The sequence below is a fragment of the Melanerpes formicivorus genome, unplaced genomic scaffold (assembly GCF_026170545.1).
Source record: "Melanerpes formicivorus ecotype bairdi unplaced genomic scaffold, bMelFor1.0.p_v2 SCAF_12, whole genome shotgun sequence".
In the NCBI taxonomy this organism is placed as follows: domain Eukaryota; kingdom Metazoa; phylum Chordata; class Aves; order Piciformes; family Picidae; genus Melanerpes; species Melanerpes formicivorus.
In genome coordinates, this window is record NW_027142364.1 from 8,926,618 (window position 1) to 8,945,963 (window position 19,346).

The following is a 19,346-nucleotide window of genomic DNA, read 5'->3' on the forward strand; positions in this document are numbered from 1 at the left end:
ACTCCTAGTATTCTTAAAACAAGAAGGTAACTGCAGAAAAAGCATAGCTGCAACAGTTACGCTGCTTATAGAATGTTTTATATGACTTACCATCTTCCCCAGGCAGCAGTGTGAAGAAGAATGATTCCAAAGGGATGTGGATTGTGTTTGTATTTCCCCAAATCCTGCATTACCTGGGATTAGGCTGTACTCCAGCTCTTTAGCCTTTTATTTCAATAATGATATTTTAAAATAGAAATTTATTGCTCTACCTGAGGAAAAAAGAAATCTATCCATGGTACTCTCCTTTACCTTACTGTTTTGCACTGTCACAGGCTTTGTCCTACTTCAGGAACACTTGATCCATAAGCCTAGATCCCTTCCTAGGAAGGGAAGTGAAGGAACTTCGCTTCTTAGGGAAGATGAACGCTGTGGAAAGCTGATCTGGCCAGTGGACACAATTTTCTAATACTCAGGGGCAATCCAGAAGTAAGCTTATTACCACCCACAGCCTAACACCCACTCCAATGTTTATCTCTCTGGCAGAAAGCCTGTTAGATAGTTAATGCTGCACTCCCTGCAGCAATACAATTCTGTATTGATTCCCAAATAAAAGTCAGCAGAAGATGGATGAGGAGGTCATGGGAAACACCACAGCCTGTAGGCTTTCTTTGGTGCCCTCCACCAAGGCTTTGCACCTTCATGGTGGCTGTTTCTCAGTGCTCCACCACTGCTATGGGGTTTCATCCAAAAAGCTTCTGGATACAAATGTAGGGTTCACAAAACACAAGGAAAAGCACCATACCCAAAGACTTTGTTCGCCCCATGACAAAGGCTCACAAATGCTACACATCAGCACCAATCCCTTCATAGGTGCTGCCAGCTAATCTTGTTTACCAGTTGAATGACTCTGCACACAATAAATTTTATAACCTCCTGTCTCAGTGCAGAAAGATTCCTGCCACCATAACTATCTCTGAGGCTAGATTCAGAAAATAATAGATTTCATATCCCAAAGAAACAATTTCCTGTTAATGTTATAAACTTCCCCTCCACCCCCCACCCCAGAAATGTTTTCAAATGTGGAAATACCAAACCAGTAAATAAGCCAGTTGGTAAAATCTAGAATAAAGGAGTTATTTCCTCTTTTCCAAAAATTGCCCTCCTCCAAGGCTTCTTAGGAAGACATACAGAATGGAACAAATCCATCCGTGCCCTCTCACATCCATAGCTACACATAGAACAAATAGAAACATTATACAATATATTATATATAAAATTCAGATTTCATCTTATTCTAAATCTTCTGCCCTAGGTGACCCTGTTTTGGCATGGGGGTTGGACTAGCTGGTCTCCAGAGGTCCTTTCCAACCTCTACCATTCTATGAGGTTCTCATCTTCAAGGGCTGGAGTTCTTAATTAATATATCAATACTGCATGCATAGGAAACAGCTCTCTCTAGCTCAAATTGCCTTCACTTTAATGAGTAGTCTTGTTTCGTTTCCTTTAAAATCACAGTGAATTTGTCTTCAGCCTTAATCACTTCAGATCATTCTTTCCTAAATCCCAGACAGTTGCTGAGAATAGGCAGAAATTATCATGCAGAAGCAAACTTCAGAAATCAGTTCTTGTTACGACTCTTCTTTGTCTCATAAGGATCTGGTGTGAGCAAGCAACATTTGAGAAGAGGTAGATGACAGCAGATGTATATTGTTGGTGATAAACACGTGGAATGAGCTATGCAGTCCAAACTTCAGAGAGTTTTCCTCCTGTGGGATGTTAAATGACCTGTGGTAGCTCTGTCTTTCTTTCAGAGGATGCTTTTGTCAGGAAGCAAACAGTGGTAATACAACAACATAAGAAACAGCTCTCTTGAACAAATGTTTCAGTTAGGTCAGGTCACAGCTGCCAAGCTTGGGTCACTCCAGGATGATTTATAAGCTGTAAGGGTTTACAGTATATTTAGTTTTCCTATGCAGCTTTTCATAATAGACTTTGAAGTCAAGGGTATAAATTATTACATGTATGCTTTGGATAGCATTGGATAGTATTGAATAATGATTTTTAAGTAACCTCAAGGAGATGAAGTAGCAGGAGGATGTTTTCCATGGGCAGATTCTGCTCCCAGGTGTATGTAAGTTGTTCTGCACACGCACTCGAGAAAGCCATGAGAAATGTGAAGAAGGGTGCAATAGGCAGAAAATTTTTGCTGCTGGGTGGGGGTTGGAGAAAATAATTTGCAGCAATCTGGATTTGAAGAAGGCAGGTAAGAAAAACAAAACCAGGTATAATGAGTCCACACAGCAGAAGCTGGTGAGGTCGGCAGTGTAAGGAATACCAGCTGGCCCAAAGTCACCTGGAAAGCCTCTTAAATTACTCAGCAAAGAGAGTACTGTGGGAAAAGGAGGCACATGCAAGAGAGGTTTTCTTGCATGTGGCCTAGTTTTACATGTATCTGAATGGTGCTCAGCAGACAAAGTGGTGACATTTCAGTAAGTGGTGGCAGGAATGAGGGGTAAACTTTGGATGAGTTTAAACTCTACCCGATTATGAAATGCATTAGGACTGTTATGGACACACTATTGCTTGTCTTCTTTGAAGGAAGGATAGTTTGGGCTTCCCCACAGTGCTGATCGCATTGGGATCACACAGACCTGCTATGCCAAAATGCACCCACAGAAGCCATGCCAACTTTTGGGCATGTTTATTTGGTAATGGACAACAATACTGCCACAGGCAAATACAAACCTACAGGGACAGCAGGTACAAGTCTTACAGCGCCTCACTGCTGTCAGGCAGTTATCCCTGTTAACTATGTGCACATGCTGATATAAAGTAGAAGTTTCCACATATCTTAAAACTTGATGAGATGTTCATGCTTTTAAAGGAATCTGCTGAAGTCCTTATAGTAAAATAATGTATGACTGCAATGATCAAAAGTGTGTAAGCTTGAAGGAGCTGGACTAAATTAACAAGGCTAATTAATTAATCACCAAATCACAGAATACATCCAGTTGGAAGAGACCTCCAAGATCATTCAGTCCAACCCTTGATCCAGCACTGAAGGGTCAACACTAAACCATGTTTCTAAGTGCCAAGTCCACATGCTGCTTGAACACCTCCAGGGATGGTGACTCCACCACTGTTCTGGGCAGACCATTTCAGTGTTTGATAACCCTTTCTGTGAAGAAATATTTCCTAGTATTTCCTCAACCTGCCCTGGTGCAGCTTGTAGCCATTTCCTCTAGTCCTGTTGCTTGACACCAAGGAGAAGAGGCTGGCCCCCTCCTTGCTCCAACCTCCAGGTAGTTGTAGAGAGCAATGAGGTCTCTCCTCAGCCTCCTGTTCTCCAGACTGAATAACCCCAGCTCCCTCAGACATGCCTCGTAGATGTTGTGCTCCAGGCCCTTCACAAGCCTCCTTGCCCTTCTCTGGACATCTCCCTGTTCCTGCTGGCTACCATGTTCCTAATACAAGCCAGGATGCCATAACAAATGTAATGTGAGAACTGGTATTGCTCAGAGCTGTAACTCTGCCAGTACATTCTGACTGTCAGTTTTGCACTTAAGTAAATCCTCAATATCATGCTGAGCTGGTCTGCACCACAGCATAAGAACCTTAAACCTGCACTACTGCAGCTGTCAGTCAGCACCCTTCTTTTCTATAACCTGCACTTGCCAAAATTTCATCTTCCTGTCTTGCACTTCACTGTAACCTAATTGAGGCATGTCCTGAGCCAATCCCACTGACATGCAATGTAGTAATCCTGCCGAATTCAGCATGGTTGAGGGAACTGGGATTGTTTAGTCTAGAGAAGAAGAGGCTGAGGGGAGACTTCATTGCTCTCTACAGATACCTGAAAGGAGGTTAGAGTGAAGTGGGGGTTGGTCTCTTGTTCCCAGTATCATGTGACAGAATGATAGGAAATGGCCTGAAATTGTGCCAGGGGAGGTTTAGGTTGGACACGAGGAAAAAATTCTTCACTGAAAGCATGGTCAGGCATTGGAACAGGCTTCCCAGGGAAGTGCTGGAGTTACCATCCTTGGAACTGTTCAGAAAACATGTAGATGTGCAACTCTGAGACATGGTTTAGTGGGCATGGTGGTGTTGGGTTGATGAGTGGGCTTGATGATGTTAGAGGTCACTTTCAACTGAAACAGTTCTGTGATTCTACATTGCTTCTGATTTGCAATGGCACCACTGAAAGCAGAACTTGATTCACTGACCATACTTAGGTGTGACATCTGCACACACTATACTGCTGTGTCTCTGGCTCAGAGCAGGATCATCCCACTCAGAAAATAATTCAGGATGAATTTGCATCGTGCACTAAATGTGAAATCAGCAGTAATTCACGGTTCTATAAAAAAAGTTTCCACTCTCATCTGGAGACTGAGCCGTCAGCATTACTCAGTGTGTTGTGAATCAATGAACTAAATCAGCCTCTAGCAGAGTGTGGATTAGAAAAGTCACTCTTTCCCAGAGGAAAATACTGCATATGATTTTAGCATAACAGCTTCCTGCTCCCCGATTTAGATCGTAAGATATTAAAATACAGCAAATATCTATAACCGAGACAGCATTAAAAAGGCTCTGCTCCACAAATGAAACAGCTGCGTTTTGGTGGCTGATCATCTTAATTGCTTTGGTTAATTACTACTCTTCAAAAAGAGATGGAAGTGGGACATACAGAACGGGCTATCAAGAGGCGCATCTCCTGCATTCCATCAGAGTGCTCCGTGGAGCCACAGGCCACATCTCGTATGGCTCCTGACAGGAGCCGCTCACACCAAACCCAACTGCTGCGAGCTGCGAGTCAACTGTTCCCTTGCAGCAGGGGCGCAAACAGTGTTCCACTCCACCACCAATCACACCTCTAACTTAAAACCCACTGTAACTCACAGAGGCTAAAGGAGAAGGCAATAGCCTATTTTTGGTAAGCCTTTGTCCTTTTCCACAGGCACAGAAAATAACGGTATCACTGTGACACTGCTGTGAGGCAGCCCAAAATACCCTGCTGCGTGTCAGAAGCATCGGCAAAAGTGAATCACTCCTTTTGGTGTGCCGACAATCATCCGATGGACTGCTGTACACCCAGAAGTTCAGGTGAAGGGCTCAGGCAGGGCAAGCAACTCTAAATCCTGTACAGCAGCACTTTATAAGTGGTGATGCTTCTCAAGGTGACCGTGGTGGGAGCGTTTGTAAACGCAGTGAGTGGCGGCACTTCTCAGCTCTGTGCCACTCTCCTTCAGTTTTACATAAAGTAGACAACTCTGACATTAAAGGAAGGGTTAAGATGGCCTCCCACACAATGGATTTTCTGCCTGGTATGGTCTGCATGAAGATCCTGGTCACAGTCAGCAGCAGTTCTTTTAAAATCAGGTATTCTTCTGCAAATAAACAACTGCTTTGGTCAAATGAAATATTGACACTCTTAGCAATGTTGGAGTGAACTGCAGAATCTCAGTCCCAGTCCCCAGTCCTTTTTTTTTATAGCAATGACATTGCATTTAACATTTCTGTAGACAATACTCACCCCCCACACCCACAGTGTGGTTTGCAGGATGAGGAAGATAAATCTTTTATCTTCTACATGTTTTTATCTTTCTCTTTTCTCTGCTTACCTATATAGAGATATTTATTTTTGTTATGAAAACAAAACAAAAAACCCAAGCCAACAAACTCAAAAGGAAAGTGTTATTATTACTAGTGAAGGGAAAAAAAAGAAAAAGAAATTAAGAATTACAGGAAAAATGAATGAACTGTGAAGTTTTATAACATTTCTGTGTTAGAACAAATGCTTTCTTATCAGCTCTGGAATTATGCCTGTGGGATACAGCAGAGCTCTGAGGGTTATTGCAAAGTGAGGGATGAAGGATGGCCTGTCTTCTTCAGCAAGTCTTTGGCAGTGCCCCTGCCTTGGACTCTACTGCTGTAACCTGGCCCTGGGGAGGAGGAATCTGTATTCCTTTGCACTACTTTTATTTCATATTGTCAGATAATGAGGAAAAATAGAAATGTTCAGGGGGAGTTTATCTCCTGTATATGTATAATATATTTTGGTACCAGTCAATTATAGACTAGGCTGACAAAATTGCAAGATACCTTAACAGTACCCAGAATTTATTTTTCTGGACCAGTCCTTTTTTTTTTTTTCAGTGATCAGCTGAACTTTTTATTCCCCAATAAAGACAAAAGCTAAAATGCAAAGCTATAACCTGGGATAGATATATCTACCTTTGAACAGAATATAAACTTAGAAGTTACCTTCTTACATGCTGTGACAGAGCTTCCCAAACTGGTTGCTGAACTCTCTGTGCTGCTGCCTTGGTGTTCTGGGATATCATGCATCAGTGGAGGTTCAGAGTTGCTGAAGAACAAAAAAGAAACATATCCCCAAAAACCTTTCCAGTGACTCAGCTACACAGATAACTCCAATGACACCAAAACACAGTTCAGTAAAGAGATGTACCTTAACTTTGATTACAAGAAGCCACCCATACCCTCCTTGCTGACATTACTAGTCTACTTACTGCCTTCATTTTCACTTTTTTCCTGAGCTACATACCTTGGATAGCATATAGCTGCCTATAACCATGCCCACATCCACCTTTCTTGTGGACTTGTAAGAAATGGTAGTAGCTTGTTTTCATAAGCAGGCAGCTTGGAGCAGCACATGAAACCACTGCTGCATTAATTCAGCTTGGCAAACTGAAGAAATGTCTGCTGCATTTCCACCTGCCTGGGTAAGAGGCAAAGGGGTGGTGATCAAAATATAAACACTAGGAGTGGCTGAATTCTGTCATCTAGATGGAAAAACCACTGGTTTAGAGCAAGGGTAAACTGTGCACATAGTCTGAGTCAGTGCTACAACAAACCTGTATTTACCATGGGACTGTGAACATGTGCAAAATACAAACCTATTACAAACAAGCTCCCCCAGCGCAGTTATTTACATGCACAGCCAATATCACCCCTCAGACTTCTCCAGAAACATACTAGGGAAGGAGCAGCCTACACCATCAGGTTCTGCCTCCCAAATTGGGTCTCTAGAGTGTTTTTCATTTATTGCAAGGCGTGCATTAGGAGATGTAGAACACACTGTGATAGGCCACAAGAAGCATGCAGGTTACCATGGCTTAACCAATAATCTTTCATTAGTTTCAAGGGGTAACAAACCATGTACAATTTCCTGGTATGCTCAATTGAAAACTAAGATGTCATCTTCACCAGAGTTTAAGCCACTATGTGCAAAGAAGGCTACTTTGGCTTTGCCAAATCCATCAGTAGCTGGTATTTGTGGGTGATGTGTGCATTTTTCTTCTTTTTTTAAGTATATTTACATGATGGCCTTAGAAGTCTGAATGAAAATATAAACTGATCAGCTATTGATTGCTGACTAGAGGGCAACTTCATGAATTGCATCAAAAATATAAATACAGATGGCCATGTAAAAATGTCTTTGCTCCAAGAGTGGTCAGGTATTGGAATAGGCTGTCCAGGGAGGTGGTGGAGTCACCATTCCTGAAGGTGTTCAAGAAATGTGCGGGCATGGCACTTTGGGACATGGGTTAATGGCTGTGTTCGACTTAGGTTGATGGTTGGACTCAATGATCTTAGAGGTTTTTGCCGACTGAAACAATTCTGTGATTCTATGTGAGGCCAGTCAGTTAAGCCACCTCACTTGGAGCATGTAATTCCACTTTAAACTCTCTAAAATACCAGCCCCACTTGTATCTAGAAGGGAGACTTGTCTGTTTACCAACCTTTGCTCCATTGCTCAGATGATATAGTTAAGCAGTAATAACTCTGCGCAGTGATTTCTCTGGCATTTGGGAAAGCAAAATAGCATTTTATAGGCCTTATGCCAAGTTCTTTAACACAATGAGGGGCTGCAAACGTAGGGAGTCATCTCATCCTGGGTTTATATCTTCATTAAAAATAGGAACCTTATATTCAGAGGGTCAAATGCTGTGCAAGTTAAGTAACCTCCTTGCTATACCCATGTTTAGATGCAGCTTCTGTACCAGGTACCACCCAGCACTCCCAGCAGACGCTGTCATTGCCACTATTTGTAAGCTGCATCACTTCTGCACTCTAATGGTAAGTGACAAATCAAGTTCTGACCGGCAACTTGAAGCACAAAGCCCACTATTTTCTCTTGCTCTTTGCCAAGAGAAGAGTAAGTGAGTTTGCCACAACTTTGCCCTGCAGGGAGCCGATATGCTGCTAACAACTATTTGCTCCCTGTTACAGTGCGTGCAGTGAACTTACTGATGCATCAAGTGCTGCCGAGTCTAAAAGCAACAAGGCTGATAGTGTGGCCACTAACTGGAAGCCTTTTTGGACCTCAATTAAACAGTACAAATAGGACAGCACATAGCTGGAAAACACAGCTGAGAAGCCATATTCTGGAGTATTAGCACTGCAGTTCAGCACAAACATCATGCTGGTGACATCAACTCCAGACTCCCACTCTTTGCAAATAGGTTCATGCAGTTAGGGCTCACAGTCACTGAAAAGTGGAATAATATTAACAAAGAAATACTAAGCTATGAAACTACATTCTGAAACAGCCTCTTCCTCCCTGAGTTTTGGGTATGCAATCTAAAACAAGTACAGAGAAACACATACACCACACCTTGATCACCACTGATGGTCAGCTACATGAACACCTCCAGGCAGATACTTCACTGTACATACTGACCAAGGGAAAATTGAGCACCTAGTTGTGCTTTTTCAGGTTGGGCATTCAATGCCACAAATCTGTGTCTTCCATAACTCAAGGATGTTCTGTCATCTAGATGAAACCTTCAGATTCTTGGGTCTTTCTTTCAACACAGAACATGGCTTTGGCTTTTCAAGAGATCTCTTTGATCTCTCAGATGAAAGTTTCCTCTTTCTTTATCCTGTTGGAATCCTTTCTAAGCATTAATTTTCAACACGTATGTGATTTCTTAAGAGACCCTCCTCAGGCCATACAGCTCTGCCACAGTCCCTCTCTGTAGCAAAGCCAGTAAGAGAAACCTACTTCTCAATAACTCCCCAGGAAAAAACCTATTCTGTCTTTGAGGAGCTGCCTGCTCTCATTAGTTCCTCAATAGTAGGAAGTTGAAAGAAACTGCTGCAGAGATGTACCATCTCATCATCAAATGCCAGCTCCACATTCATGTACTGCACTTGTTGCTTCACATTAGGAATTTACAGAAAGCATTAGTCTTTCAAGGCATCTGGTACAGATCAGAGCCTTCTGGCAACAAGGCAAGGCAAGCTGCTGAAGGTTTCAGGTCCTAATTCTCACCTTAGCTTGGCTCTCCTTGTTTATTATGTGATAGAGAATGCTCATCTGACTTGGAGCTGAAGGCCAGAGGCATAACAAGGCATTTCTGTTAAAAGAAGGCTCATACTTGAGGATTTTTCTTTTGGTGTGAGAGATCCTAATTTGTAATTCAGCTTTTGAAACTGAAGCTGGGAACCTGGCCCTGTGGCCTAGTGTTCAGAACTACACCATGTTCTCTTTAATATTTCCATTAACAGAAGAATCCACAGTCACTTAACTATCACTAGATACAGCCTAACTGATTCACCAAGTAGGCCAGGCTTTCTTCCTGCAAAGCAAAATGGGCTCACCAAGAACACAAACAAATTTCTTGGAAATCAGAGGGCTGTAGTAAATAGCTATTAGGTTTCTGGCATTATGTGATAACAATACACCCTTTATTACTCACAGAAATGCAAACTAATTGCTTCTATTTTCCTGCATTGAATAATTCAAAAATACTGACCTTGATGACTCAGGACTTGATCAAAAACCCACAGCTGCTCCTAAAAATAATTACCTCCTTTGCAGATGTGGCAGATGGTGCTACATCAGCTAGAAGAGGTAATTTAAAAAATTCCCCAGGTTATCACTACACAAAATTAATCTTGTGAAACAATATCAGAAACTTCAACTTCCTATCGTCTTGAACAAACACAACCAGCTTCCAAACTCTTGCTTTTCAATAGTATCATAGTATGATAGTATCAGTCAGGGTTGGAAGGGACCACAAGGATCATCTAGTTCCAACCCCCCTGCCATGGTGAGGGACACCCTACACTAGATCAGGCTGGCCAGAGCCTCATCCAGCCTGCTCTTAAACACCTCCGGGGATGGGGCCTCAACCACCTCCCTGGACAACCCATTCCAGGGCTTCACCACTCTCATGGTGAAGAACTTCCTCCTCACATCCAGCCTGAATCTCCCCACCTCCAGCTTCATTCCATTCCCCCTAGTCCTATCACTACCTGATATCCTGAGAAGTCCCTCCCCAGCCTTCTTGTAGGCCCCCTTCACATATTGGAATATTGTCCCTGTGGCATATCAATCCCCACAGTCCCTGAAGAGCAATTTCAATAAATAGTAAGTGACCTATATATATATATATATATAAACAATATAACACTCCTGTTATAGTCTAGTCCTTTTCATCTTTTCATTGTGACTCCTAATCTCCACATTCTGAACATCCAGAACATACTGATCCGTGAAAAAGACAATCTTGATGAAGGAAGTAAACTGCACAAACACAGAGAGGTTTCTCAGTGCAATTAGCTCCACACCAGATTTCAGCTACATTTCTAATGCTTTGCTAGGATTTGTACTGAGCACCATGAACAACTCTGAAAGGAAGAAATCTCATTTTGGAATAGAAATATGAAACAAGTGAAAGGCTGGCAAAGTAATTCAGGATATTCTTAACTTCACACTCCCAAATCAACCTGAAAGCTACTCAGAAGGTAAGAAAGGCAGCTCCCTTAATCCAGACACTGAGCAAGAAGCAGTTTTGGAAAGCATGCAGCTTTCAAACAGCATCCCTGAACTTCAAAGCCTTTTTGAAGTGGACAAACTATTCACACTGTTTCCTCAGGGGACCTTTCAGATTTCACAGTTTTAAAACTTACCTTTACATGTAAACAGGTCAACAAAGTCTCTAGCAGTAAAATCTTTAGATGTGAGAGTGTCAAAGTTACTATTTTGATCCACAAGATTGGTTTTTAGTCAGTCTGGACCCCGTGTATACTTCAATCAGAGCACAGATGGTTAGTCAAACAGACTCTCTATAAATACCTCAAACAAATGTCTTTCTGATTTTGTTATGGATTTGGAATCCATGTGCAGAATATAATCACTGGCAGTATCAGGGTCTGATCTGCTGAGGTTCCAGAGCCTTATTCCCATCTCCCTTGCCTGCTACTGACTTCCCTGGAAAGAGAGAATACTGAATACCCCTTGTCATTACCTGAGCTGAGTGTCTATGCAGTCTGACAGGTACAGGACTGGGTTGCTGGTTTTACACATCCATGTGCTAAAAAGAGTAGAACTGTGAGTGCTTTCTATTCAGATCGCTCATCTCATAATGTCTGCTGGGTCCTCTGGATTTACATTCATTTTTGTCAGCAATACAGCTGCAAAAAGGCCAGGTCTTTAGCTATGTGCTAATGAAAACCAGAAGTGTGTAGTCCTAAAGACAACCTATCCTGTGGCACATCACACAGTAAAACTGCCTTTTCCTTCCATTTTGTTCCATATTTTTTAAAAAGCAAGCAAATCTAGAAGCCTCTTCAAGCATCAGCAATGCTAAGCCTTCTTTCAAATCATGAGTTAAAAACACTGCAAAATAACTTTTACTGAGGAATAAATGTAAACCAAACTGACTAATTTTTGAGGATCTGCTCGGAAGTGTTCCCCTCTTCCTTTACTTACTGATTGAATTCTTAAAGGGAAATAAACAAGGTTTTTATGTAAGACACAAACTTAGAATCGTAAAATGGTTTGGGGTGGAAGGGACCTTAAAGATCATCGAGTTCCAACCACCTCACCATAAGCAGGGACACCTCCCTCTTGGCTAGGTTGCTCAAGGCCTCGTCCAACCTGGCTTTGAACACCTCCAGGGAGGGGGCATCCAAGACTTCCCTGGGCAACCTGTTCCAGTGTCTCACCACCTTCACTGCAAAGAATTTTGTTCTAATTTCCAGTCTAAATCTCCCCTCTTTCAGCCCAAAGCCATTGCCCCTCATCCTATCATTACAAGCCCTTGTAAGAAGTCCCTCCCCAGCTCTCCTGTAGCCCCCTTCAGGTACTGGAAGGCTGCTCTAAGGTCTTTCCTCCAGGCTGGATGACCCCCAACTCTTGAAGCCTGTCCTCACAGGAAAATTTTTGGACATTCTCCACATTCCATAGCTATGGGAGGTGAATGAACTGACAATCAAATCACAGAACTGGCAATCAGGAGCTGAATGGCAGATGATTAGGTTGGGGGAAGAGGAGGGAAGTTTGATGGTTGATATTATTTCATCAGTTTACTGACAGAGAGACAAACTGGACTTTTGCCTGGAACTGACAAGTATCCTACCTTTTCCCCACCTATACCTGGGTTGGGCATGACTTTAGGACAATTCCACATGGATCTTTCTTATGCTGGTAGAATGTCTGTTGACTAAGGAACCCTTCAAGAAAGGATAGGCTTGGGCCTTAGTCAGAAGTGGCCACAGAAATGGAATATCATATGAAAAACAAAGAGTTCTGGTAGGGTGTAGAAGGCAAATTCTTAGAATGACGTGTAGGATACAGAGTTGGGAACAATATTTTTTTGAGAGTTCCTGTTTTGTAGGGTATTTATTTAAAGAAGCCTTGAGTCAACAGCTAAGGACCAGACAAGGTCTGATGTGGAGAAATGACTGAACTTGTGATCAAGGTACAGCCCCTTGAATTCAGGGAGGGATAAAGGACTGCACCTTACAGAGATCATAAAATCATAGACTTTTTTTGGTTGGAAGAGACCTCTAAGATCATTGAGCCCAATCATTAATCATGTCCCAAAGTGCTATGTCCACATGTTTCTTGAAGGCCTCCAGGAATGGTGACTCCACCATCTCCCTGGGCATCCTATGCCAATACCTGATCACTCTTTCAGGAATTAAATGCTTCCTAATCTCCAACATAAACCTCCCCTGGCACAATTTCAGGCCATTTTCTCTAATCCTACCACCTGATACTAGGGATGGACTGAAAGAGAGCCAAGGATACTTTTCTGCCCTAGAAGGCGTCCATAACCAACTCAGCAGTGCCAGCTAGGTGGGAAGCTGAGAGTTTGACTACAGTACAGAGAGAAATCTTGTCCAAAGAAGGACAGTGCTGATCAAGAAGATAATTTTAGAGAGGTATGGACTGAATTCACTGTATCCAGGCACAGGCATTACAGAAACATCAGAATAAGGCAGTCTCCTTTCCTCCACAGCAAAGCAACAGGCTTGCTACTGTTTAAACCCACTTAGGCAGCAAGAAGCAATAGAAACCCCCCCACAAAATTTGCTGTATTCACTGGGCATACGTAGGTATACTGTGTAATGGCACTTGCCCTTGTGCTGCAGAAAGGAGGACAGAGGAATCTTCCCCCTCCAACAAGAATGTTCATGACTATGTATTTATTAAGAAACTGATATTATTACTGCAGTTTTGATGACAATGCCCATTATTAATATAGGTTTTGTTGTTAGTGCAGCACATGATGGTATCTGATCTTACTTCTTTTAGAGATAATTGGAAAACACACATTGTGACACAGCTGGAATCTGGTGACATTTGGTCCAAATTAAACACACAGCAGATCTGCAAGCAGCTCTTGAGATTTCACCTAGAAATAGAAATTGTCAGCATTTTTCAAGATTAAGTGAAAGATGCTGCCTTTCATGCCATAAGCCACTGGGTGAGTTTTAAAAGTCTGCTTTCCATGTTTCTTGTATCTAACAAATCACTGTGATTGCTGACTGCTCTTATCCTTCTGCTATGCACAACTTCTCAGATGTGTATTCCAAGAAAGCCAGTGAAACCTGACATATGAAAAAACCCAATGATTTTGTGTGGAGGATGTTAATCTTGGCTCAACTAGTTTGGTATTTTTCAATATCTCATTTATATTGTATAGCCAAACTTCACAGTCAAGCTTCTCAAACAGCTTTTGCCATTGACCTGTGCAGTGCATTTCTGATTCCAAGCGTTAGATCAACAAGAGTCCAATAGTAACAGAACAAGTCTCAAAGCTTGCAGTTTCAGTAGCTGACAACTTTTCTTAAAGATTCCCTTTTAAAGAAATCCAACCCCACCCTGTAAAAGCTTTTTCATTAATTCAAGACAGAAATTAAGTATTCCTGAGAGGAAATGTTGGTAACTTGAAAGTAAATGCGTGTGTCAGGATTTTGTTTGAATAGAAAAATCTATGTAGCTAATCAAAACTGGCTGTTCCAATGTTTTGCTTTTGAGATTGATTACAAATCAAATAGACTGTAGAACACTAATTGAAATGTGGTAGGTACTCAGGGTAACATGTGTGATAGGAAGGTGAACGCTGTTTTCATGCCTTGAACGGCATCTTTCTAATGTTCAGCACGTTCTGCAGCTCTTTGTACTAGCCCTCCTCAGAAATAATAAAGCTGGCTTTGGAAACCTGAGTTTAACAAAGCACTGACTTGTCCCCAGATATTGAAGGGAGAAACCTGGGAATCTCCTACTGCTGCAGAATCACTTCAGGCTACGCTCAAATAGGTAAAGAGCAAAGCTACCAGTGAAAGGGGACTGCTGATACTAGAAAACCAGTATTTTGAACAGAGAATCTGAATTATGGAACACCTCAAGGTCTTGGGAGAAAAGTATGTGTATGAGCAGCTGAGAGGCCATAATGTCATGCTGTAAAGTGTACTTTATTATAAATCATGAGAGCTGGACTTCAGCATAGTGTTCAGCATAGTGTTCAATTGACTTCAGCATAGCGTTCAATTGACTTCAGCATAGTGTAGTTGAAGATGCAGTTTGCCATATCACAGAAGTTAATGTTCCTGAATACTTATGGAAATGATAATAACATATTTATTCCAAATGCCTGAAGACTCCCCAGTTACCAGTGAGCCACAGAAATAATCAGTAAACCAAGACAAACTATTTTTCCCCCCTTTTTCAAGAGCACTTCTGAGATTCAAGTCAATCAGAATAGAGGGAGAAAGAGTAGGGTGAGTTGATCCCAGTACCAGGAATTCATGTGGCATACAACCAGCCATACTGGTGTTATGCCCAGCTACTGCAGAATGATCCCTCCTACATCAACCAGCTGTGCTAGCCTGGGTGGTTGGTCTCACTCATGAAGGAGGTGCTGTGGTGAGTCAAATGGTCAGATTATTTTAATCCTCAACACAATAGTGGCTTGCCTATACTTGGGCAAGCTGCCAGGGACATTTTGATCTTCTGTTTGGCAGAACACAAGATCTAAGCAGGTATTTTCAGTATTCAGTATCACTAAGGTTGGAAGAGACCTCAATGCTTGAATTTTTCCCTTCTGACCACCCTGAAGAGAACCAGGACTTTGCTGCTGTGAGCAAAGCTGGAAGCTTTGGTAGATATTCTTCAATGGAGAGTCTAGCCTCCTTCCTTAGTTCTCAGAAATAATATCATCCAATTGCAACATCATTTCTACAGCTGTAAAAATTAAGGCAATTCATAGGTTATGCCCATTCCTCTCCTTGGACAGGCAGCTTCACCAACACAGTTACATATGCAAAAATCAACTGGTCAAAACTACTCTATGGAGTTGTGAAGCTGGTTCCTGCTAAATTCCATTTGATTATGACAAATACTTTACTTCAACATTATCTAAAGTACTTTCAAAAGTCCCTATCTAGTAAATGCATTAATTCATCTACTCCTTTCAGGTTTTCAGCTCTTTTTCTTTGAAAGAAAGCCAAACTGATTTAGATTCCTGCTAAATCCGTTTAGGATTATGATACTGTTAGAACCCAATGTTTTTTATCTCAACTACTGACACCAGACAAGTGAAACAATAGTCTAAAAATAAGTGTTTTGATCTAAAATATTCACAAAATCTTCCTATTCTCCTTAATCCAGTATTGTTCCTATGACCATCTGAAGTGCTATTCATAATCTAGTTGAAATGTCAGGGAACATTCTGAAGTTATTTTAATGCCAAAGAATACATGCTGTCGTTGCTTATTCACAACAAATCCTGGTTTAACATCATTTACACATTTATAATTCCTCAACAATTATGATTTGCTACTAATATCCTGAAGGAACACAAATCTTATCAGTTTTGATGTGAAGTTAGCATGTCAGTAAATAACAATCTGTGACAAGAGAAAAATAAGGCCTTAAAACCCACTTGTTCAAAGCATCAAAACTGTACTTGCCAACTACGGCAGCACTTACACAACATCATGCAAACCACAGTCTGATGCAGTTCTTACATGCCACTTACTTTGTAAGAATAAGAATAATGTGACCATCAGATTTCACTGAATTTATGACACGTTGTGTTTAGGGTTGAATTTACTGGCAGGTACAATGTGACCATTTAACTGAACTCCTTAAGAGCCATGCCATTACTTATATATTTTTACATCTTCAAGAAACAACTAGGTGTTGGGTTGGTTTTTTTTTTTCCTAGCTGAGGAGGGTCTTATTGCAGAAATGATGTGAAGATGATGGGTTTTTCATTCCAATATCACCGCATGCAAATCTTTCCCTTTTAAAAGTAAATGAGCTGTTCATTTTTACTGGATGTCTACATTAGCAATACACATTTTTCACTGAGAAGGAAGAACACTGCCTTGACAATATGGAAGAGGAACAATCTAGATCACAGTATCACAGTATCACCAAGGTTGGAAGAGACCTCAAAGATCATCAAGTCCAATCTATAAGCACATTGTTGAACAGTTCCCCTACTGATTTGATCTCCTTCCTTTTCAAATTGAAACAGCATAGACAGTTGTAAAAAACTCTTGTGGGAAAGGGATTCAGACCTAATTTAAACACAGTTCTGAAAACTAAGAGATACCTTTTCTTTCTCCCTTTAATACTCTGAAGAGCCACTGCATGCCATGACCAGGTCCAGGGCTGGTAAAGATGCACTGTGCCTAGTATGTAAAATTCTGTTAATTCTGCAATCTCACAGGGACTGTTCAAGGATGGCTGAGACTTTTGTCGCTGAGAGAAAATGTAAGTCCAGTCCTATGGGATGTTCTAAGTACACTAAGCCCTTGCTGAAGTGAAACTACAGTGCCCAGTAAGCTAAGATTCTGCCCAGATGAGCACTGTGGTCCATTTGTCCTTCCGAATGGATTGGATGGTGATGCTCACTGAACCTATTTACCCTGTGCTCTTTACAGTGAAGGTGGTGAGACACTGGAACAGGCTGCCAAGGGAGGTGGTGGATACCCCCTCCCTGGAGGTGTTCAAGGCCAGGCTGGACAAGGCCTTGAACAACCTGGTCTAGAAGAAGGTGTCCCTGCCCATGGCATGGGGGTTGGAACTAGATGATCTTTAAGGTGCCCTCCAAACCAAACTATTCTTTAATTCTACACTGTGATGCCACAACCTAGAGAAAACATAACTCTGATAATGAACCACTGACTACCTATTAGGTGTCACAGGCACTGACAGCAGGCAGATATTTAATAATAATCAGGCAAGTCTTCAAGTGAAGAAAATTAATGATGGAAACTAAAGAGACTAATGAAAATAATCCAAGGTTGACAAGATAAAAAAAACCAACAAAACAAACAAACAAAACCATACACACACCAAAAAACCCACCAAACCTTAAAATGTGGACTAGGAACCAAACAAATCCTGGCAATCATGGTATTAATCTGCACATACTAGAGTTGTACTTGTTTTTAAAACAAAACCAGGGAAGGTATAGCTACTGTAGATACAGGGTGAAGCACTGTCTAACCCACTGATATGGAAAGAGATGGTTAAGAAATTTGGAAACAATGCCCCAAGTTTCTGATGCTGAGCTCCTGATGTATGTGAAGTGTTTGGGAGCATGCTTTGCCCATCTGTGACCCCAGCTCAGAGAGCTTTTGCCTTCTGCCCTGCCTGTCCCAGGCAGGAGCCCACACAAAAGCAGGGAGACAGGAAACTGCTGCTGCACCTTACTCATCCAGCTGGTAATTAAAGTTGTTCTGATGGAGAAGTTTAACTCATTTTTCTTTTTCTGAGAGAAAACTAAACCTTGCTTTTAGTTTTGTAAGCTTGAGCAGAGAAACTGCAGTTATATGAAACAGGTTGGTGGTACCTCCTCAGGCAGCTGTGCACCAGCATACCACACTCACTGCCTTGCACCAGACAGAAGCACAGTGTGTAAAACACGTGTTTTAATTCCTGCCCTCACCTGAAGAGGCAAGGTGCAAGGTGGTATATTTAAAGTCTTACTGTGGTCTTGTTTCTCCACCATAAAAATCCAACCAATTGTGACAGACCACAGTTTGAGCTTCCCAGCTATGATGTGCACCAAAACTGTCTTTTAGCTGCTTGAAGAAAAAGTGACAGCTACCAGTTCTCTGCAGTTCTCTGCAGCTGCTCCTCTGATCCCCAGGGTAAGCATTCCCCGCAAGAAGCCATGGCCAGAAGTGGTGGCTTCCCAGTGGCTGCCCAGAGGCTACTGCATGCTCTGTTGTGCTCCACAGTGGCTGCTGTCACTCAGATTCAGGGTGCCTTCAAGTAAGGCAGTCAAAGTAAGGGGAGGTGCTGACTCACCCTGATTTTATTCATTCACCCTGACTTTATGCTAAACTTTAGTGATTGTAGTGTGTGACAAGAAAGTCAGCACAGAGGGCAGAATTGTGGCATTGGTTTGGGAAGGTGTAGGTAAGTTAGGTGTAGGTTGGTTAGAGAAGGTGTAGGGTGTAGGTAAGATCAGGTGTGTGTAGCCACCAAAACATGCCAATGCCCAAAGTGATTCTGTGAAGAAGATGCAAAACAGTTTGATTTATAAGTTTGACAGTGCAAACCTTCTTTGGTGAGATTTGTAAAGCCAACTCCTAAATGCTAACATTCATGTCAACAGCTGCTGTACCTAGTTTCCAAGTTAAAGTTGCCCATGGTGGGCACAATGAGCTGAAGAGGTACAAGTCCAAGTTATTTGTCCCATGGCTTCCCAAGCATGCTTTTTCCCCCCAAGGCCTTCTGTTGAAGACAGGAACAGCCGTAATAAATTCCTTGCTGTTTTGGTCACCTTCTTTCCTGAAGCCACCTGCTCCGTATTCACAAAGTATGAAGCATAGATAGTTGGTCAGCAGAGAAAGGGTTAGCTTGATTGCCACATAACAAGCAGCTGTCACACATCAGGTGCAGGAGATAAAAGAGATGAAGGGGGAGCTCTAGTTCTTGGTAGAAGGAAGTCTGATCTGTTTAAGTTATAGGATGGACATTTACTTTCAAGAAAGAAGTATGTATTTACAGAAACAAGGTGAGCCTTAGCCTTGCTACAGAGCTAGACAGTGTAATAGGATGGTAGAGCTCTGGACATCTT

General features: G+C 41.9%; 1 protein-coding gene across 4 annotated transcripts in view; it reads right to left on the bottom strand.

The window, feature by feature from the left end:
• Window positions 1–19,346, bottom strand: part of SPHKAP (SPHK1 interactor, AKAP domain containing) — a 65,985-nt gene that overhangs the window by 44,454 nt on the left and 2,185 nt on the right. For all 4 annotated transcript variants that reach the window (XM_068145206.1, XM_068145203.1, XM_068145205.1 and 1 more), the window contains exon 2: window positions 6,247–6,349. In XM_068145206.1, the coding sequence (XP_068001307.1) occupies window positions 6,247–6,349 (103 nt within the window). The remainder of the gene's footprint in view (window positions 1–6,246; window positions 6,350–19,346) is intronic.